At 38.4% G+C, this 22,211-nt stretch overlaps 2 protein-coding genes across 7 annotated transcripts; one reads left to right on the plus strand and one right to left on the minus strand.

The window, feature by feature from the left end:
- Positions 1 to 237: 237 nt before the first annotated feature.
- Positions 238 to 9,677, plus strand: LOC108887757 (myoblast determination protein 1 homolog). 3 transcript variants are annotated; one of them, XM_051075465.1, is made up of 5 exons: positions 279 to 325; positions 1,281 to 1,335; positions 7,462 to 7,955; positions 8,488 to 8,560; positions 9,050 to 9,677. In XM_051075465.1, the coding sequence occupies exons 2-5, from the start codon at positions 1,317 to 1,319 to the stop codon at positions 9,241 to 9,243; spliced, it is 780 nt and encodes a 259-aa protein (XP_050931422.1). In that variant the 5' UTR covers positions 279 to 325; positions 1,281 to 1,316; the 3' UTR covers positions 9,244 to 9,677. The 3 variants fall into 3 exon arrangements, with proteins under 3 accessions (XP_018538790.2, XP_050931422.1, XP_050931410.1); XM_018683274.2 differs by lacking the exon at positions 1,281 to 1,335 and having other exon boundaries at positions 238 to 325; XM_051075453.1 differs by lacking the exons at positions 279 to 325; positions 1,281 to 1,335 and having other exon boundaries at positions 7,138 to 7,955.
- Positions 9,678 to 9,843: 166 nt separating this feature from the next.
- Positions 9,844 to 21,652, minus strand: LOC108887758 (troponin T, fast skeletal muscle isoforms). Of its 4 annotated transcripts, XM_018683276.2 has the most exons (12): positions 21,424 to 21,652; positions 18,349 to 18,366; positions 18,032 to 18,052; positions 16,305 to 16,323; positions 16,178 to 16,223; positions 14,413 to 14,529; positions 14,203 to 14,280; positions 13,414 to 13,527; positions 13,214 to 13,323; positions 12,866 to 12,956; positions 12,193 to 12,233; positions 9,844 to 10,143 (listed from the first exon to the last, which is right to left on the minus strand). In XM_018683276.2, exons 1-12 carry the CDS (start codon positions 21,635 to 21,637, stop codon positions 10,107 to 10,109), a joined length of 906 nt encoding a protein of 301 aa, XP_018538792.2. In that variant the 5' UTR covers positions 21,638 to 21,652; the 3' UTR covers positions 9,844 to 10,106. The 4 variants fall into 4 exon arrangements, with proteins under 4 accessions (XP_018538792.2, XP_050931394.1, XP_018538794.2 ...); XM_051075437.1 differs by lacking the exon at positions 18,349 to 18,366; XM_018683278.2 differs by lacking the exon at positions 18,032 to 18,052.
- Positions 21,653 to 22,211: the final 559 nt, after the last annotated feature.

Below are 22,211 nucleotides of genomic sequence, written 5' to 3' on the forward strand. Positions count from 1 at the left end.
TGTATAGCAACAAATCAGAAGGTCAAGACCTTACAATAGTAAAGAGAGAAACTAAACAGTTTGCACAATGAGCAAACCCTTAGCAACAGTGTAGGGGAGTAAGTCACTGAAACACACAGATTCTGACAGAGACATGTTCTCTTCCTTCCTGATCAGGTCAGGAGCTCATAAAACACATCAGCACCATCACCACTTCAATCACTGTCCCTTTTGTCACTGTGTCTTTGAACAGGATGGCAGCTTCACTCTGATTTACATTCATGTGGAGGAGGAGGAGGAGGAGGGAAGAAACAGCTGATGACTAGGCCAGATCCCTGGCCATCAGGTAATGTCCTGGGGCAGAGAGGGAGAGAGCTGGACATTTGTCCCCTCTACAGGAAGTGACCTGATGACTTTGTCATAGCAGGGGCAGATAGAGAGAGCAGGTTGAATTGATTTAACCTTTGACCCTTGAGAGGAGTGAGGACCTGATCTTTTCTCAAGACCAAAACACAGTGAAGGGTGGCAGGGGGCAGACAGATTGTCCTGCCTCCTTAACCCCTTGACAGACACCCGCAGTTTTTTAAACAAGCCTGAAAATAATGTATCCAGAATAAAAAAGGGTTACAGTGCTATAGCGCCTCAAAATTATACTTAAAAGAGTTCACAATAGACAGTTCAAGAGGGATAAATATCAAGATGTTGTTCTTGTCTACATTACCCATAAAGCATCTCAGCTGGAGCTACTGTTTTGTACTTTCCACCACTGATATTCTACAGAAAATCATTTTTGAGTTAAATGATCAGGTAATTTTCTGTTGATTTACAAATAGTGAGATGTAAAAATGCAACAGGACAGACAGAAAGCAGAACATTTCTGTATCTGAAGACATTTTAAGTCTCAGCATAACCAGGGCCAGAAATACATTTTTGTGGTTTTCTCATGGTTCTGTCTTGGTGATTCATAACTTCGGAGTGGTTTCATAATAGAGGGGAAAACCAAGATAATTTTCAGGAACTGTGATGGAAAAGTTTGTTTTGTTGAAAATCTCATTTTAACACAGAAGTGAGGCGTTACACATGAGTAATCAGAGCTAGAGTTCTGATCAGAGCGAGCACCAGCTGCTGCTGTGTGTTGACTGCCACTGCCTGCTCTTGTACTGTATAGTACCTACAGTATAGTAACAATACAGCAGCTGCAGTACACTTACAATACAACTGCAATGTTTAAAGCACAGTTACATGAGTCTCTTCAAGTGGGGTTTACTGTATCTCACCAGGAACATGATTCATATTTACAGATAGTTGCTGCTGACTGACAACAGTGGAGTGCTCAGATGCTGCAGCCATTTCCAGGTAGTTTGTGTGAGCATGTGTATGTGTATGTGTCCCAGCTGGCTATTTACATCCTATTAGAACAGTTAGTCATGCCCATCACAGTGTGTCCAGAGGTCACCATGCAACAGGAAGTAGTAATTCACAGTCAGACAGTGGTGTCACTTAGCCAGAGAGAAGCTGTGCACCTGTCAAACTCCACCTCCACTCCTCTGTCACATCAGCAGATGGCTATAAATACTAATACTATAAATAATAATAGCTGAATGACTAAAGACTTCTTTTTTTTTGGCATTTTGTGCCTTTATTTGATAGTGATAGTAGAGATAGACAGGAAATGCAGCAGGGGGAAAGAGCAGGGGAGTGACATGCAGCAAAGGGTCTGGCCAGCCTGGAGTTAAACCAGGGACTGGCTGCTCAGGGCATATGTGCCCACATGGTAGGTGCCCTTACCATTCAGCCATTGTGGTGCTTTGAGTGGCACATTATGTGGTAGAATCTATAAAAAAATCTTCATTTTTAGACATTTTTTTTCTTGGTTTTATTCTAAATATTGTCTTGATCTTTAAATCTCCAAATCAGTGTTTGCTGGGTTGTAAACAGGTTCATCCAGAAGAAATCGGCCTAACTAACTAAGTCTCTCTCAGTCTCTTACCCTTTGAGTTATGTTGTAGAAATATAGTTGCTGCTTACCTGAACTTATCTGTAGCTTTTATATAAGATACCTGTGGCTCCTGCTTCTTTAAGAGCACTACTCCACAGTTGAAATGTTTATTTTTGGCTTCTTCAGGACTAAAAAAAGTGTTTCATGCCTCTTCCAAAAGGTGATACTTCAGGCTGCCTAGTCTCTCCTAGTGTCAGATACTTAGTGTTATTTCCCAATATATTAAACTGTTGGCTACATAAAGATAACTTAAATAAAAAAAAATCAAAATCAATATAAAATCAATAAGTGTTTTTACTTAACTTAGTGTGATAATTGTGTTGATACTGCTACTAATGGATATTTTTACTTATACCAGCTCAGCTATTTCCTGGAGGTAGTTTGTACCAGTTTTAATTCAATCTTGCATCAAACCATCAAAGATAGAAAAAAGAAGTTTATAGCTAATTTCTATCCAGCCCTGGTCTTTCGTCAAAGGTGTTGCTGGTTTTGCATTTGGTTGTTCACCGAACCAGTGCAGAAGAAATGTAGAATTTTCTGCTGTTTGTACCTAAGGTGGAGCTATGCTTTAAGAAACAAACTAGTTCCAACAAAGTGAACACATCACAAGGCAAAAGTCATGGACAGGAGTCATAAAACAGAGGAGGGGTAATAGTGTGTTTGTGTTTGTGGAGTCCCTCTGAGCCCCGATCCATCTGGAATCCACATCCAGGTCCATCAGGCCATCGTCCTGTCCCCTTTTTCTCAACATGTCCACTCATGTCAGATCAGATTGAGCTTTCATGGTTTCCTCGTTTAAGCTTTGATGATGATGTCGACAGGTGATGGGACTGAAAATTTACTGTTTGTTTGTTTTCACTTGGAAGAAAAACAACAGCAGCAACTGACAGAGACAGACTTTTACAAAACATTGGAGCTGAATTGAGGAGTTGATTAAAGGGTTAAGATGATCAGAGGCAAATCAGAGAAATTAGTTAATTCTGCATCTTCAAAAACTGAAAAATTAAGTAAACTGTGAAAACTTCTATGAGCTGAGATTTATGGATTAAATGATTAATGGATTTAATAAGAAGATAATTCAAAGAAGCAGTAGTGAAAAATAATTACTTGTTACAGCTGTTTTTATTAATTAAGATATGCCAATAAGATTACATGATAAAACCTTATCACAAGCCACATATTTTGTAACATAGTACCATAAATACAAATCAAATTCAATACAGCAGCAGAAAAAAACACACCTCCCTTAACTATTATAACAGCCTAATAAAAAAATCCTTTCCTGGTACCAGACGCTATAAACTGATCTGCATCAGTCCCTGGTGGGATACCAAGGATCCTTATGAAACATGAAACACAGAACAGACGGAAATGGGATTAAGAGCTTCAGCCAAACTCAAAAAGCAGAGAAAATCTGGATTAAGGACAGACTGTACAATAACACAGCCAGCTGGGAAATGACTGTGATGGTTCAACAGAACTGACTCTCCAATTTCTCTCTGACTTTTTAGACAGGGGTACTGGTTTAAAATGGGATTTCCGCTATTTGACCTGAGTCCTGTAACTGACTGCACAAACGGGGAGTAATTAAACTCTGCAGAGAGGTTCTGTTTAGTGATATTCAGTAGTCAGTCTTCATTGTTTTTAGCCATTGACATTAGTTCTACTAACCTCAGTTGTGTCATTTAAGTCACTGAGGTAATTATCAGTTTCTCTACAAGACAGTTAAGTGGCAATGTTTGAAAAAGCCATGTCTGTTAAAAAACACCGTAAAAACACTTCTGATGGTATATCCAAGACTCTAAGACTCTTTTAAACATTTGAAGAAATCAATGACTAAAAAAAAGAAAAGATTTTTAACCTGTTTAATAAGTTGCCCCTCTGTTAACATGCCAGTCTAATGGCTACATGATGATAATGTTGCTGGGGGCTCTTCGTTATGGTGGTTGACTCAGTTCTGAAGTTAGCTGTAGTACACCTTCAATACTGTAGCGCTGCAGAAGAGAGGCTTTTACTCGGGGGCGAGCATCCTGACAACTCGACCCCAGTCATTACAGCCATTACATGTAAATTGCTTCAAATTCTTCCATACAGCACATTTAAACACATTGGATTCTCTCTGCAGAAATTTATTATAACCATCATGATTTCACAATGTGTTTAACTGGCATGCACACAATAACACTGAACCACATCTAGTTAATATCAGAATAAGTTTATAGATGATGCAAGTCGGTGTTGTAACAGTTGGAGGAGGAATGTGGGGGAGTATTGTTCTCATGAATCACAATGTGATCAGGATTTTGAGGAATTAGGGAGGAGTGTTGAGACCATCATTCAACAACAATGCTGAAAAAAAAATATTTTTCTCTGCAAATCAGCACAAAAATATACCAGTGAATATCACAAGATCAGGAGTGACTAAGAATGTCTGTCTGTCAACAGTGTCACAACATATTACAGTAACAAACACTGAGACCTAAAGGGCAGTCGATGGTTAAGATAGACTTTTGGTATTTATCCATTGAAGGGGTGTAATAGTACACACATCACATATAGGTGTGAGGCTGTTAAGAGCTTTTGTGAAACTATAACATTCAGGTTCTGCTCCGGAATTAAGAAAAACACAAAATCTCACTGACATTTTTTAACTACACTAATAAATTAAAAATCCAGCCTCAAAACAGAGCCTTTCTCAACAGTCCTGTGGCTCACACCATGCTTTTTTTTTTTTTAAACAATACAATATTGTTGATTATTTTAGCTACCTTTAACAAACCTAATTTCCCATAAGCCCTTTTATGGGTATGGAAAAAAACAAGTGTTAACAAAGTAATTGTTACTTAAAATCGTGATGGATTAAATTTTTTATAGCAACAACTGCTGCAGTGAATTGAGATTTCTCTTAATTAAAGACTGTCTAAAATATGTGAACATGCTCTTGTACATCTGCAAATAAAATGTTTAACTGAGGTGGAACAATTCAAAATTATGCCAAGAGTGACACCTTCACTGCGGCATTTGATTCTCCTACTCTCAGGTTCATGTTCTCTTGGTTCTTTTGAATGTGTCCCAAAAAGTGGAGGGGGTGTGAGAGTGTGTGTGTGTGTGTGTGTGTGTGGGGTGTGGGGGTTCCAAAATATTACCAGCCTCAGCTAGAAGGGCACTTGTCTTGGATTTCACGAGCTGCTAAATTTAACACAGTGCCTTCCCATTAAGCTGTGAGGAGTCTGCGATCTGAGCTGTTCTGTTCTTCCCACACCACCAGGACTTTATTCCTCTGAAGCTGTGAAAAATCTCACATCTATAAGATGACAAATAAACACAAAAAATGTTAAAGAAAAATTAGTACTGTCCAATCTTAACTGAGCATCAGAATTTAAAACCCAACTGATAAAACCCAACATATTCTCTGGCTTTTAATATCCCACAAAACAACACAAACTCCTAATATCACATCAAGTGAAAAACTGTGTTTTTAAAATCTTTTTTAACAATGTTACAAAATAGTTAATATCTTCATAGAATAACAACAAAATTCCCATTATATCTTTTAACTTAAATTTAAGTACATTTTTAAGGCTTTGAGATAAAAACTGGTCATAGTCAAGTTACTTTAATTAAATTCAAATGTTAAATTTTAATGTAATTTAAAGTGTAAAGAAATCTCCCCAGTTGACGTTTAACTTAAATATGCTGTTTATATTTGCCCTAATAAGTGCAGATTTCCTAAGAACAGGCTCTGTATTAGAGATATGTACAGTATATTCATATAACAGCTTTTTGATTTAATTGGTTCATTTGAAAGAAACTGAGGCATTTACAAAAGAAAAAAAAACAGATGACCACTTCAAACAAAACCTTAAAACAAATGACAATCACTGTCTGTGAGTTGAGATCATTTCACCTGTTTGGACAAATTGTCTTAAACTGTTGTCCAGTGATGACCCTAAAACCCTAAAACCCTGACCACTTAAGATCGGGGACCTGACGACTTTGTGACCTAACGCCCTCCTCAGCAGGACAGCAGACTGAAACACTCAGCAGTCGGAGGCACTTTACTTTTTCAAAGGAATCAAAAATACACTTACACCTGACTGAATGATAATCAGGATTGTTCAAAAATTTCTGATGGTTTTTATTAGTTTTTAAAAAAATTTTATTATAGCCTGAGGTAACAATTAAAAACACCAGAAAATCAGACAGTGCTATTGTTAAACTGTTGAATATCTGTATGGTGTGAAAGACCGTGCTAAAAACAATAATATAATAAATAAGATGAATAAATAAATGAAAATTCAGCAGGATTTTAGACACACAGCTTATTTTTATGCTCTATAGCTTTAATTTTGCTGCTCTATCTCTGTTTCTATCCTGTTCTGATTTAGTGTTAATATAAAACAGAAATTCTGTCTCTAACAACTTGTTTTTCTGCAAAATATAACCTTGGGTAAATGTTTTCAGGACACATAAAAGTATTTGCATTTATATTATTTTCGTATGTAATTAGCAGGTGAAAATATGACAAAAATTTAACATGTGGTCATAAAAATGAAAATGAAATAGAAATTTCCACATGCAGCTTTTTAAGTGGCTTTGGTTCAACTGTTTAGATTATAAAATCATAATTAAACTGCACTGCAGAAATGTTTCTTTTAAATAGTATTCTTGGATTGAGTTGTTGGTCTTTTTAACTTTTGATTTGCGTAAATCTGTTACAATGTAAGAAGCTTGAACAAGTTACATCAACAAGCAAGTTTGACTTCATCCCACAAAATATGGACTTATTTCCTAAAACTGCAATCCTGGAAAAGTTAGGAAATGTTGCTGTTGTATATATTTAAATGTATTGTGTTAGAATCAGTGAGAGATTCTAACAGTAAGAGAAGTGAGAGAAGAACATTTATTTCTAATATTTATTCTACATTTATTTATAAGTCAAACATCAGACTCGACTGCAGACTGATTGATTTGTTAAAATGGACTTGATTGCGTCTTTATTGCTTCCTTTTTGTTGCTGAGCTTCACCTCAGTGACCCCAACACACCCTACACACACACACACACACACACACACTCGCACACTCCACTCCACACCTCTCAGCCCATTGGTCACTTACAGCATAGCCCCTCCTCCACACTGACTTTATAAAGACAGACCAAAGCCAAGGGAGCTGAAGTTACACAGACTGGCCCTTTAAAAGCACTGTCACTTATCTGCAGACTGTTTCTACTGTTTTTCAATCAGGTCAGCTGACTGTGACAGGAGACAGTTAAGAGAGAGAGTTCCTTTCTTTTCCTTTGTCTCTGTATAATTTTATGCTTTTTTTTGTTTGATAGATACAACACATTTTGTGGAGACTTTTACTTTTTTGCTTATCAAAGGGACTGTTGGAGAATATTTCTTCTCCTATTCATCTCTCTGAGTGAATCCTCACTAGAGGCCGATGGATCTGTCCGACCTTCCCTTCCCTCTCTCCTCAGTCGATGATCTCTATGATGATCCCTGCTTCAGCACCAGTGACATGAACTTTTTTGATGACCTGGATGCTCGGTTGATGCATGCCGGCCTGCTGAAGCCAGATGACCATCTTCATCACCAACACCACCATGTCCCTGAGGATGAGCACGTCAGGGCCCCCGGGGGCCTCCACCAGGCAGGGCACTGCCTGCTATGGGCCTGTAAGGCCTGCAAGAGGAAGACGACACATGCAGACAGAAGAAAAGCAGCAACGATGAGAGAAAGGCGTCGGCTTAGTAAAGTAAATGATGCGTTTGAGACCCTGAAACGCTGCACGGCCTCCAATCCAAACCAGCGGCTGCCCAAGGTGGAGATCTTGCGCAATGCGATCAGCTACATCGAGTCCCTGCAGGCGCTGCTGAGGGCCGGCCGGGATGACAGCTTCTACCCACAGCTGGAGCACTACAGTGGGGACTCAGATGCCTCCAGCCCCCGCTCCAACTGCTCTGATGGCACGGTGAGTCTGAGAACAGCTGAGTTCATGTGCTGCCTCATCAAATGTAAAGAATGTGTCCAGGGTATTTATTTCTGGTCACAGGGATTAATTTTGATGAATGAATTCTTCAAAATGCTCATTTGTAATATCAGTTTTACATGCTTAAAATAGATTTGTTATTCATTTGTTACAGTTCGGAGGTGAAATTTGAAACATATTTATCAGTTTATATGGGCATTTTTAAAAATGTCTGTCTGAGCTTCATTTTAAAAAAATGCATTTTTGAGAAGATTAGCACTTCTGTGGCTTTAAACATGTCTGAGGTCGTATTATTTCAAGTAATAACCTGCTAAAATGTAAAATGAGCAGTAGCATTAATATGTATTAAAGGCACACAGATACTGAAAAATCACAACCTTAGGGAACAAAACTGCAAGACAATTACTTACTCTTACTTTATTGTTTAAAAGGCCTAATTAAGTAAACACTGTGTCTGCTAATTGATCATTGACGTTTTGTTTGTTGACTGATCAACTGATCTGTTTGATTTCAGATGGATTTCATCTCTCCATGTTCAGCCACAAGTGAAAACAGTGATGGTTCCTACTGCAGCCAGACATCAGACGGTCAGTTTCATTATGAATGTCTCAGTCCTGTCCCTCATTTTACATGTGTTTTTGGTTTGTTATGAGTTGTTTCTTTTCATTTGAACAGTTTCATTTTTTGATTAACCAAGAAACACTTCTGACACTGCTTTGTCTTTTCACTCAACAAGCACCTTAAACATGACCAGTGTGTCCTCTGAGACATAGAGATATTCTTCATAAACATAACAGATTTATCCTTAATGACCAGTCTTTAATGTAACTAGTTTATGACTTATTCGTCTTTAAAATGAAAAGATCCCTACTTAACTGCAGATTGAATATGACCAATCTTTCATTTAACTACAATTTGACCAGTTTTTCCTTTAGTATGACCATTCTCTACTTAAATATGACCACTGCCTCCTTTAACCTGTACTATGACCTGGTTCTTGTTAAATATGAACAATTCCCTCAAATGTGATGTTTCTAATATAAAACAACAACATTTTCCTGTTTATTTCCTTACAGATTCAAGCGGCACTAAACCATGCCTCATTTCCAGTTTGGACTGTTTGTCCAGCATCGTAGAGCGGATCAGCACAGACCCAGCCTTGCCACTCCCAGGAGATAGCGTGGTCCCCCGGGGCCCTGGATCACCTCACAACAGCCCTGCTGTCTCCAGCCCCTCTGCTGAACCCAACAGTATCTATGAGTCACTCTGAACATGATGGAGAGAGAAAAACAGACTTATTCCCTCCATTCTTCTGGAGAAAAATGCTGGAGGCCTCATGAAAAACACAAATATTCCTTCTACAGTTGGAGCTGAGATATTTTCATATTATCCCTCTAAATTGGTGACGTTTCAGTCCAGTTTCTTCAGACTGGTGCTTCAGTTTTCAGCTTCCTGAACTAACTAAAGGCTGCTGTGTGTTGGATGAATCTCAGCAGAGAAAAATATGTATGAAGAACAAGTAGGAGGACATTTCTGCTGCAGACAAAACGACCAAGGACCATTTTGTACATCTGTAAATAAGAATTACTTGTTCATCACACACTCAAATACAGACACAAAGGATGCTGGGATTGTTGTGTCATGTGTTTCTATGTGTTATTTATGAGTGAATTACATTTTAATAAAGAAATATTTATATTCTGACTTCCTCTCCATGGCTTTTAATCGTGGTACATCTTTAATACCTGTGGACTGTATTTTAAGTTCTAGCTATTTCATTTCTGATTAAGTTTTGTCAGAAGTAAGTATACAAAATATTAACAATTAGATCTGATCAGATATTGCTGGATACAAACATGGAGATGCAGGCTGGAGGATGAATGATTCTAGCACTTTATTGTCTGAACAGTTACATCTTTTGTTGTTGTTGTTTTTTTTTTTTAACACAAACACTTTGACGACATTTAATTTTTTTATTTATTGGAGCTAAATTCATCCAGAAAATAATTTCACTAAAGGAGAATCAGGCGGTAAGACGTTGTTCCGGAGCTGCGGGTGTCACCGGGGTTTGAGCCGCTCCTGTAGCCGAAGGAACGTGCCTGCTGTCCGGCCTGACCGGCACCGAGGAGTCGCTTACTTTCTGCGGCGCGAGGCGGCTCCTTTCTTGCTGCTGCAAAGCGCAAAAAGCGCAAAAACAGTGTCAGATCTACAACCGAGACCGTTTAAATATCCAACACACCACAGTATTAACATATTAAAAAGAAGAGTGGAAGAATAGCTACTGTTGAGAATAAAGGCAAAAACAAAATTATATTTGATCACTTTGGGACCAATTATGAGTAAAGAGAGAAGGATTTTCCTCTGGAGCTACATCGCCCTCAAGTGTCCGGTCATACTCATCTCAAACATGGAAATACAAACAATTATTAACAGTCATTCACTCATTCATTCATTCATACTCTATACCGCGTATCCGTTAAGGGCTGGAGCCTATCCCAGCGGACATGGGGCGAGAGGCGGGATACACCCTGGACAGATCGCCAGTCCATCGCAGGGCAATTAATAATATTTTAATACTAAAAATATTGCGGCTTACCAGGACAATCCCACTAAACAAAGTAAAATTTAAAATTTAATAAAGTTTAAAATCTAAAAACATTAGAAAATGACAGTAACTAATAAATAAACAAATAAATAAAATCATCTAATTGTTTTGTCTGTTAATGTGTAAGATGTCAGAAAGAAGTGTTTTGTGCCAACAGGAGATCATGCAAGCAGTGCACAAACAGACTTTGCACGGATCACAAAATAAAAACAGACATACAAAAAATAAAATAAAAAAATAAACAAATTGTTTATATCTCACTATAATGTAGATGTAAGCATTTTTTAAATAAAGTATTTATTATTGCACAGTGTTTGTCAACAGTTATAACATCTCCTGTGAGGACATTATCTATAATATAGCAGCTGTGTTTTACTATATTGTCATTAAGTATCTGTTTACAGCAGCATTATTGTTAAATGCTAAACAGATGGACTTAAAGTCATATGGTAGTTTTTTTTTTTTTTTTTTTTTTTTTTTTTTTTTTTTTTTTTACTTTTCATCATATTCATTAAAGTGTTATGCGTTATTTTAGTCTGTAAACTAGGGATGGGACGATATACGATTTTATCGACCATCGCGATAAAAAAACAAACAAATAAACAAACAAACAACAACAACAAACACTCACAATAAGTAGATCGTAGTGAATTTCCATAATCGAGATAATCGTGAGTGGCGATAATCGTTCACATCCTCACGAGTGACTTACAGAAAAGCTGTCCAGCTTGCCCACAATCCTGTATTGATTTATACTGAACTGCCACAAGGCGGAGCTGCATCTCTCCAGTCTTTCCAAAATATTAAGCCTGTCAACATGGCTGAAGGCTCGGTTTGCCCATTGTATCCCCCGCTAAACAAAGTTAAAGCGGGTGTGTGGAAATACTGTGGATTCCAAAACAAAGGACTCAAGGTAAAATTAACTAACGTTACTGTCAGTTACTTAACGTGGCAAGTGTTGGTTCAGTTATAGGAACGCTGACGTTAATCTAAATGCTTGTTACGTTATGATGCGGGTTTGGTCACCGGTGGATTAAGCTAACGTTAGCCAGGTAACGTTAGCATAACACAGCTAACGTTAGCCAGGTAGTTAAACATCAATTAGCTCCGGTGTGTCAGACCGGAGCACAACTGCCGTCTCCGGCAAATTGACTGCAGTTTACTATAGTTTTTCCTTTCAACGTCAACCGTAACATTAATTTGACCACATCCCATAAGGAACAGTTTACATCAATTAGAATTTATTTACTTTGATAGAAAAACTTCTCATTTGACGTAGCCTATTGTATTTATTTTCCCTTACTTTTGATGGGGGACCTCATGGTTTACATTTACCCTAAAGATCGTTTGTTATTCATTAAAAAAGGATGTTCACTAAAAAAAGATGTGTCCTATCTGTGATGTTTTTGTTTCTTACCAAAATATAATGTAAAGTGATTTCATTGTGTCTTGGAGCCGTTTAAGGAGTTTAAAGCATATTTTCATGATTATTATTATAATATCATTTATCGCAATTACTTTAGCCAGAGTAATAGCAACTTAAAACTTTCATATCGTCTCATGTCTATTGTAAACAAAGAAGCATGCTGTGGTCAATGTTAATCAGGTTCTTACTGTTTCTGCAGCTCGTCAATGCGGTTTCTGAGAGAGATGACCTGAAGGACAGACAGAAGAAGACTGAAGCAGACGGGTACATCTCACCTGGACACATTCAGGAACACGAGAATCTCACACGGCCTGCCTGTGTGTGCGTGATGGCTGCCCTCCTGAACTTTCGTGGCTCGCAGGTGAGTGTTTGTGTCCACACCAACAACGAGCATCTGCTGCTCTCTGTCCTGTCTTACTATGCTGACTTTACCTTTGATAATGGTCATCAATAATAGAATGATTGTATTTTATTGGGTGAGATAGAGTGCACCCCAAACCACTGCCCCTCACCTCCAGTGACAGTGAAAGTCAGTTTTATGTAATGTTGCTGGTATGAGAGGAGAATGTGGGTGTAACAAGGCAGGAGAGGTGTGGAGAGGAGAGATGTGTCACTGCTGATAAATTGAACAGAAAATACTATGATTCAATAACTGGACAAAACCATCTGTCCATGGGGAGAAACATACAGGAAAATTCATCAGAAGATAAATGTCACACATTTATTGCTTATTCATGTGCTAAAAAGGAAAAAAATCAATAATGTAGTAAAGGTGGTATTGACCCTAAAGTTCAAACAAACAATACAAACCAGTAAATTTGTAGACTGAGAGTGTGCTGCTTCATGCAGAAACATACTGACCTCATATCTCTGTCTCTTGAGCTTCTCGCAGTGGTCGTATTTAATTGCCTCCAGGTTGTGCAGCCACTCCCACAGCTCCTTTGCCTTTTCCCTAACAGACACAAACCAGGAACCAAAGATCCATTGAACGATCTTATGAAGTTACTGATGGAACTTATTATAACACATGGAGAAACTGTTAGTTAAGTATTAAGTATCCACTCATTATAGTCAAGGTTTTAAGAAAGAAATTAGTAAATTATGTTGTAGATAAGAGAAAAATAGTTTGTATAGTGATGTCCGTAGCCATCAGAGTTTCATAGAAGGGCTAACAAACATTTGGACTTCTTATTTCCTCCTGTGAGCTACCTCAGCTTGTCGTCGCTGAGACTTTCAATGCTCAGGGGTTTGCATCTCTCTGCCAGAACCTTCTTCTTCTTTTCTCTCTCAGTTTGCTTCTTGCCTCTCTTCTGGTCAACCTGGAAAAGTCCAGGCAGTTAAAACTCCATGTCTTCACAATGATTTGTATGAGGCTGTAGCAAAAATCTGAAAAGCAAAGTAAAACCCACCCTCTGCAGGTGGCTGCTGTAGCCCGATCCCATGTTGGACAGCGCTATCTTCTTCTTGGCTTCATCCTCAGCCTTTCTCTGGGCATCGGCGTCCTCCTTTCGTTGCCGCTCAGCCTGTAAAATGAGTTTCAAAATATCTCAATTTGACAGCATAACAAGACGAGGGACAACACCTGTGTGGTTTTATGTTTCCCTTTTGTCAATAATGTCTGTAGAGAGTGTGAAGAGTAACTTAACTTCATCTGAAAATCTAAGCTACAGAGTGCTTTACTGTAAAATTAAGAATAAAACTAAAACATGATAAGATCATTTAAACAATTACAACAAGTAGCAGTCTTTGGATGTTTAGTTTGTTTATACCAGAGCAAAGTATATTGCAATAGTGAAATGTCAAGGAGATAATCTTGTTCTGATCTTGGTCTCGCCAGAGCATCAAAAGACAACTCGAAGACCTAGGTTACAGGCCTCTTTTTTTAAAACATTATTAGACAAGGCACCCAGACTAGACAAGAGCTTGAGACAGCTGCTGCAATGTAGTCCAATAGGCATTTGTTCACTTTAAAGTACATCCACTAAAGTGCTTTTTTCCTGGAATACCACTGCCTCAATCAGTTAGTCTGTTAGTTTTTGTGTGGTACTTTTACTTCATTTTTACTATATATATATCTTTTTTGAAAAAGCCCACTAGTGTTGAAAGAATCAAAATAATAAAGTTACAGACTGAAGTGTGCTGTGAGCGGCACCGGACAAAAACACTGGGACAGTTCGACAGAAGCAGGAGCTGCGTACCTCCCGCCTGGCTTGCCGCTCCTTATCTTTCTCAGCACGAATCCTCTGCTGTTCGGCTCGCTCAGCTCGGCGCTTCTCCTGAAATCAAAAGCCAGGATGCAATGCTTTCTGCCACATGCAGAAATGAAGCTAGTGTTATAGTTGTTGGTTTATTTCCACATGTGTGGGACTGCTGTGATCTCTATATGTTTTATTCTGTGAAAATCTCACAATTCGTTCTTTGAGGGCGATGAGTTCCTCCTCCTCTTTCTTCCTGCACTCGAAGTGAGCGTCGATCAGCGACTGCAGCTCAATCAGGTCTTTGTTTTGACGTTTCTTCTGGATGTCCTGTAAGAACCAGACAGACAAGCCATGAGGAGGCTGGCTAGTAGCTACTGAGTGTACACAGTGCAAAGGACAGAGGCTGCTGGTTCTAAAACCCACGCTGATCAGAAAAACATGGTCTGTTAGGATTAAACTCTCTCAAAAGCTGGAGAATGAGCAGTTTTTTTTTTTGGGTTACATATACTTGAATGATCCAGTACAGTGGTCAAAATATTAATTTCACATGACACCTATGATATGACATTGTCAGAGTTAACTGAATAGCACCTTCACATCCTGATTTGTTCTGGTCCTGTGTTGTTTACAATTCTTTACTGTCTTGATCTCAGTTTAGTTTAAAGCAGTTATGTTTCAAGGTTCATACATTTTTTATAATTCACAAGTAAGTAGTTGAATTTACAGTGATTTGGATTTATAAGTTGAAAACTTAACCCATGTGAGCTAATTATCAGATCTTTCAATGGGATATTTTGTTTCCAAAAGTCTTAGATTTGGATGCACAAGCAGTTCATAGTGTTTTATTTTTAATCCTCTTAAAGAAAAGTGAAGGACTCAGGTAGATCTTCACCCCTTCACACAATCCAGGCTGTGTGAAGTCCTAAAGTGAGGTCAATTGAATCAGCATGCATCTAAAGACTATACATCTGAAAATTTCCTGGGGAACAGAGTTTGAAAGAAGTGACCTTAGCAAACCTCTTCTCCTCTTTTCTGGTGCAGACTAGTAGCTTGTGGGTAAACTAGCTGCTACTAGCACAATATTATCTGAATCTGCGACTGAGCTGTTTGTGATTGTGTTGTGTTGTGGATAGTGTAGGTATCAGGTTAAAGATGATATCTCTGGTTCTGTAGCATAGATTTTGATCCTTTTTAAGAACTGTTCATCATGAATCAGCATTATAGAGCATTATAGAAGTGTGCAATCAGTGTGGATCTTGTTTTTTTTTTTTTGTTTGTTTTTCAATGGGAAAATGCACTGTAACCCTTGTTACACTTGTTTACTGTTGTTCTGAGCCATGATATGGTTGAATAATCCTCACTAAAATTCAAATCTTTGCACTGTTGCTGGGAAATTATGTACCCCCCCCCCTTTGACATGTGCATGGAAACTGGCAACTCCCTCTCCTGAAAATTAAAAACTAAACTGCAACAGCAAATATGGTCTGTAAGAAATGTAATTGCCGCTGGATTATGTTCTCTACTAACGTAATGAGGACATTTACAAAATTGGCAAGTTACAAATGTGGATCCTGAATGCATTAGTAAAATGGCCAGACTTGTTTTGTGCTGCCACATACATCAGTGAGGAATTTTATCCCTGCAGTTGTCTTTTTAACAATGCAGGAATGTTGGATTATGCTATCATATGACATATGCATACGCTGTGGGAGTGTGCATAGAGAGATGCAGGAATTATTAGTTAGCATCACCCTGGCTTTCATGACTAAAAGCCAACAGGATTTTTTCATTGGCTTTTGGATCATTGCAGAAAATAAGCTCTGTGACCAACAAATGTTTCTGATGCTTAAATGTTGTCTTCAGCCAGACAATCTTCACAAATGAACACCACTTTTATGATTTTTGAAGCCTAAATATAATCTGCAGAAGTAAAAAGCTAATAGTAAGCTATAAACATATAAACATGTCAGCTTACATCAAAGTCCACTTTCTCTCCATCAGGGATCTTCGGAGCAGTGGGTCTGTTGAAAGATATTATACGCAACGAATGATTTAAAGGTACAAACAATGTGGAAACATGATGTTATAGACAGTTTACTCACTTGAACTTCGGCTTCTCCTCTGGTTTTTCAAAACAGCAACAAGGAGACAAGAGAGAAATCAAACTGTTAGAGACACAAATATGGAAAGAGGCAAAGTCTAAAGAGCTGCTGGTTAATCAGGGGGGAAAATCCATGTGGACAAGCTGAGTTACATCTCGGGCTGCAAGTTGTGTCACACCTCCAATATATCACGGTACTGTGAGTGTGAGTCTTAATTTTAGCAATACTGTCCATCCTCAGTGGCCTGATTACTGTGTGTTAGCCTCTGCTTCAACTATTGTAAATACACAGTAATACTGGTTGAAAATAAATGCTCCTAAAGGTGTATGTGAGTTGACTGCACCTTATAACATAAATAACTTTCTATTTCTATGCACTCACTCCTGTAGAGAGAGAGAAGAAAGGAGTGGATTGATACCACTTTAATCTCTGTCTGTTAAATATGAAGGCACAGCCTGTTAGTTCAACTGCTAAAGACAACTATTTCAAACATAGATGTGAACAATGGTAATGATCCTTTTATCTTACTCTCGGAAAGAAAGAAGACTAGCTTATTTCCCCAAATTATTTTATTTATTATTATTATTTTTTGCCTTCATTTGGACAGGAAAGTGGAGAGATAATAGGGGAATGACATACACTAAAGGTCTGGTCAGTCGGGTTAGGGGACCAGCTGCTCAGAGCACTAAGGCCCAGGTAGTACACGCCCCAACCATTCGGCTATGGGGGCGCACTCTCCCCAAATTATTTTTACTACTGTACATATCCTTCTAAGCACATCCATCTGAAGCAACATCATTGTGCACTGATGTGGTTTTGGAATATATGGGAAAACAATTTCCTGATTGGTGAAATTCACATGAACGCCCTCTCAAGTCGGAATAAGTACTCAAGAAGTTGACTAAACTGAGTTGTTGACCTGGAGGAAGTAAATGTTTAGTTGATGGTAAGAAACTTTTCCGGTGAAAATTTATTTATTGCATTTTTCTTATCTTTTTTTTGTTGTAAACATTTCATTTGTAATATGGTGTTAGGTTGTAACTGTTAGTCGCTGTCCACGTAGAGTGACCTCGATTGGTTCGTAAAGTTATTTATTTGCAGTAACCCTAATAACAAGTCAGGTAAAGTGATATTTCAGTGGTTTCAGAATCAAACAGCTATCAACGTGTTGTTCAAACACTCTAAGCAATTAAATACAACACATCGTCTTTGTAGCCTCCATGTTGTTCCCATGTTACAACAAATGAACAGACTTCCCAACGTGGGAAATGAGACTATTCCAGGAGCATGTGAATGCAGCATTACTGTACATTTTCTTTAAAGTAAAGGTTAGTACACAGGAATGAGGCCACTGTAAAATAAGGTGTTACCTTACCTATCTATTTCACAATGTTAATTTGTTGTACATTAGTGTGTAAATCAAACCAATATAATCTGAGACATTTAAAGTGCTAATTAGGATCAGTATGCTGTGTCATAAATCACCACATAACCTATTTAATAGTCAACGCACACTTTCACAATGGGGCACATAAGACTTTGACTTTACTGTTAATTGTTTTTCGTGGTAAAAACACAATTGGGATTGGGAGGTTTGTGATTAGCTTTTTATATTTTTATGGGACCCTCACACTAGAAGAAAATAAAACAACAAAAAAACAAAAACAGACAAGACAGGAGGAAAATGCAGGCAAAGCAACAGCGACTCAGCAGGAAATACAAACTACCATCTTGATCTCCCTCGTCCACTGGCAGGACACATTCATGCAAAAAAGAGAAGAAGCAGAGATGAGCAGTGGGGCCCGTCAACCATGACTCAGCATTTCCTGAATCCTTCGCCCTGTTTCCTCCACGTCACCTCTGTCAGGCTGACGCAGAGACGAGTAAGCGAACGGATAAATTCTGCTTTTCTCTTAAGTTGGACCAGTGAAACAAACATATGCACACAGTTTGAATTATTCATGTGTGAAAGACTCCCTAAAGCGACAGGGAAATAGATAACAGGTCCAATTAGAAGAACAGAGAAGAAATCAAATCAACATACCTTCCTCTTCATAGGCCTCTGCATGCAGCAAGCGTCCAAAGCAAGAGCAGAACAGAAATCATTAGTGATCAGACTGGGCAGCCTGTTCCTGTCCTCTTTATGGTGCACAGCTTATGAAGCACATTTACCAGCTCGGGGTGTTCATGTTCCTATTATTGAGACAGTCACTGCACAAGTCCCATGACATGCATTATTCCTAACACTGACTACAGGCGGCTCTTTTATTCCTCATGTTTGATTTTAGGAAACTAAGGACATTCATGTGTACTTCTTTCAAAATGTAAAACTTAATTTCCTGAATAACAGCCCTCTGATTACACCTCTTTATACAATCGATCATCTTTATTTGGCCACAAATCCCCAGTTATTTTCTGTGTTGTATAGACTGATAATAGAGGGGAAGAGTAATATGTAGACTCAAACAAACTAACTGATCGAGGCAGTGGTATTCCAGCAAAATGACTGATGGTGATTTTCTGGTAATTAAAAGGATCTTACTCTTTAACAAAAGGTCTATCTCTGCAAGAGACCATAATGTTGTCAGACACTTTCAATGACAATCTGACTGTCAGAGGCAAAAACAAGCACTTTAGTGGACTTGCTTTAATGTGGGCAAATGTCCAGTTAGATTACATTGCAGTAGTAGTGCAGCGGTTGCCACGTATGCTGTCTTTGCTCAATAGTGGACCAGCTGCAAAACTTTTATACCTATGAATCATTTACACCCAAAATTTGTTTAGTTATCAAGACTTGACTAAAACACCAGTGCATTCCAAATATAGTCCTATTTTGGTTGCTTTGCCTCAATATATAGATAAGCAATTCCTTTCTAACTTAGCCATAACAACTAATGGCCAAAGAGACCAGATCTTTTTGAAAGAACAAGACTGGATTTCTCTAAACTGACATTGCTGAGGCAGCGACATTGAAGCATTAGTTCAGCAAGCGTACATTAAAGCCTGATACCTCTGCAGTGACTTCATCTGTATGTCAATATAGATTGCGGAGACTTAAATTTTGAAGGTGATTACTTTGTATCACAACACCCCAAAGTAAATGCTTTAGAGCAGTTTGCCAGTCTCACTCTTCATCTACACACAGAGAGAAAGATGCTTAACATGGACTGAAGGGAGGTGAAGAGAAATGGCTTTTACATGACTGAAATTACCCATCATCCTTTCTGGTACGGCCTTGAAGATTGACACATGAGCTTGCCAAAATGCAAGTAGTGGAAATGGTCACTGACAACAAAATGAGACACAAAAATGGTTAAAAAGGCCATGGATGAGACAGGGCAGTTCATGTAAAAGCAGCTGATTTTCTTCTTCTCCCGTTCAACATTTATATGCACAGCTAATTTCTAAAACAGTGACACAACAATAATGCTGGAAACAGGAAACAAAATGTTTTGTTTTGACTGCGTGTCAGTTAACACTCATAGTGATGTGATGTGATAACTGTGGACATTTTATAAAGTAAAGCCCAGATGTTTGCTGCAGTGCGCTCAACACATACTGGCCTTGTTGTGCCACACCAATCCGTGAAGTGAATGAGATAAAACTGCAAGGTGATAGGGCAGTGTCTTGGCGTTGATGATGCCGGTGTGCGTGCTTACATAGAAAACAATGGGTACAGGTGTGTGGACATGTGCACTGGTGGTGTGTTGGATGGAATATTCATGACATGAATGAACAAATGGATGATTTTGTTGTTCTTAAAGTCTTAAGCAGTGGTGTTATACTTTTACACAACTTTGTTGTGAGGGTGGTGCCAAGGGAGAGGCAGTGGAGTTACTTAAGTCAAAATGGTGTATCATGTTCAATGTGCTCAGTAAATAACTCATGGCAGTACCCTGGCTAGATAAAGAGATAGCTTGTGTGCAGGTGAAGTTTCGATCTGAGGGTGGCACTAGCAGGTCATGGAGCAATCTGGGCAGATATCTCATGTGAACCATTACAATAACTTTAGCTTTGTTGTATGTTTATGTTCAGGAAAATGGAGGAGATGTGCAGCTACTAGCTAGCATACCGACAAGTTTGCTAGATAATATGTGGGTTTTGTGTTTTTTGTTGTAGTTTTTCTGAAGATTTTAAATAATGCAGATACTCCTTTATCATACTGGGCAGTTATGAAGAGAAGGTGACTCCAGTGGAAAGGGCTATAGGGAAGCTAAATTGGAACTAGATTAGTAACCTGCAAAAATATCAAACCTAACAAGACAATTGAGATTTGAGCCATAAAATGTTCTTTCTAGACTGAGAAAAAAAGAAATGTGCCAGAAGAGTGTGAAAGCAGCTCTGTAGGGTTTAACAGATGACTCTGATCTAGATATTTCAAAGTCAAGTCAACGATGCCATTCAGATTTACAGTAATTCAATAAGTAATCTTAATGCTAAATGAATTTTAAATGTGAAAATAAACTTTTTTATTTTTCATGAGCGTGAAATTAGCTGCTGTTTGAAGACATCATCAACACTGACAAATACTGTGCTGTGTACAATTATGTGGTGAACAGATCTTTGAGTCTTGAATCTCTAAGTACAAAGGGCTTTTGTTGTGCAAACTAAAGGCTGTGTGTAGATTTTTGTTATTGTGCTGTGTCTTTTTTATACAACCTCCAGGGAGTATCAAATCCTACACAAGGCATATATATAAATCTGTCGCTTCATTTCTTTTGCATAGACCATTGAGGTCCTGCAGTTGATGTTACAGCTTATCAGCATTTGCCACAGCAGCAGGCAGAAAATAGATTTCTTGGTATCAGTGGTGCGCTGTATAACTGTGTTAAAAGTGACTGCCTTTTTTAAATTAATGGTCTTAATAACTCAAAAAATCTTAAGATGAAGAGACTTCGATTTTACAAAATTAGGGAGTCACAAAGCTTTGCAGTGACTGTTGGAAAAAGGTAAAAACAAAAACTCAAATCATGCTGAATTGCCCTTGAAGACTCAAGTCTCTGACTTGTCAAGCAAGATATGTTTTGCAGCGTGTTGTTGTTGACAGGACTGACTATCCTAGAACAGAGTGCTTAATGTCCTGCAGGAGAAGGGTGAACAGACTGCCCATGCCACATACCTTCCTCCTCATGAACCACCTTCTGCACCACCTCCTGTGGCTCTGGCTCTGGTTCTGGTTCAGGCTCTACTTCTGGCTCTGCTTCTACCTGGGCCTCCGCCTCAGGGGCTACTTCTACTTCTACTACCTCCTCCTGGGCTACGGGCACGCAGCATGCACCAAACCGCCGGGGGAGAGGGAGGGTGTCGGAGAAGGCCGTTAATGAAGACCACATACATTACAGAGCCGTTAGAAATCAAAAGTGAGAGATTACTTTAGTGACAGAGAGTATGGATGTTTGAGCGAGGGATAGCGCTGCTGGAGGAACAGAGAGAGAGAAACAGATGATGATGAAAGAAAGTCAGTTGACCTTTCACACAGAAGCCATATTGAACTGTTGAAGTGGAAAACTACTTGAAGAGCAGCCTTTTTTTTTTTGTGCAGACGTTGTGTATATCAACACGAAATGTAGACTATTTTCTCTATCTTTCCCATTATCTTGAGATCACTGAGATGTTAGTTAGTCAGTCCTTCTGTCTCATATTCTAATAATTTGTCATACAAATTTTGGTATTAGTGAATATGATTTTATGAAGAATATTGACACAAGCCTCCTTAGCATTCATTTTTGTTACTTAAATATATTTATATTTGAAAACTGGAATTACTTAAGTTTTAAAATTTTTAGTGAACTTGTAAAAGTTTTTTGCACCAAGTACAAGACATCATTGCTGTCATAATGATTATGGGAGCTATTTTTTTTAATGCTAACATGACTGTTACTACATTTGTAAAATCACGAAGGATTC

The sequence above is a fragment of the Lates calcarifer genome, linkage group LG2 (genome assembly GCF_001640805.2).
Source record: "Lates calcarifer isolate ASB-BC8 linkage group LG2, TLL_Latcal_v3, whole genome shotgun sequence".
NCBI classification, from domain to species: Eukaryota; Metazoa; Chordata; class Actinopteri; family Centropomidae; genus Lates; species Lates calcarifer.

Coding starts and splice junctions, on each gene's coding strand:
- LOC108887757 (XM_051075453.1), top strand. CDS start 7,425: ATGGATCTGTCCGACCTTCCCTTCCCTCTCTCCTCAGTCGATGATCTC. Junction 7,956..8,487: donor CCAACTGCTCTGATGGCACG/GTGAGTCTGAGA, acceptor GTTTGATTTCAG/ATGGATTTCATCTCTCCATG. Junction 8,561..9,049: donor CTGCAGCCAGACATCAGACG/GTCAGTTTCATT, acceptor ATTTCCTTACAG/ATTCAAGCGGCACTAAACCA.
- LOC108887758 (XM_018683276.2), bottom strand. CDS start 21,637: ATGTGGTCTTCATTAACGGCCTTCTCCGACACCCTCCCTCTCCCCCGG. Junction 14,281..14,412: donor TCGCCCTCAAAGAACGAATT/GTGAGATTTTCA, acceptor TTTTGATTTCAG/GAGAAGCGCCGAGCTGAGCG. Junction 12,234..12,865: donor TCAAGAGACAGAGATATGAG/GTCAGTATGTTT, acceptor TCTGTCCTTCAG/GTCATCTCTCTCAGAAACCG.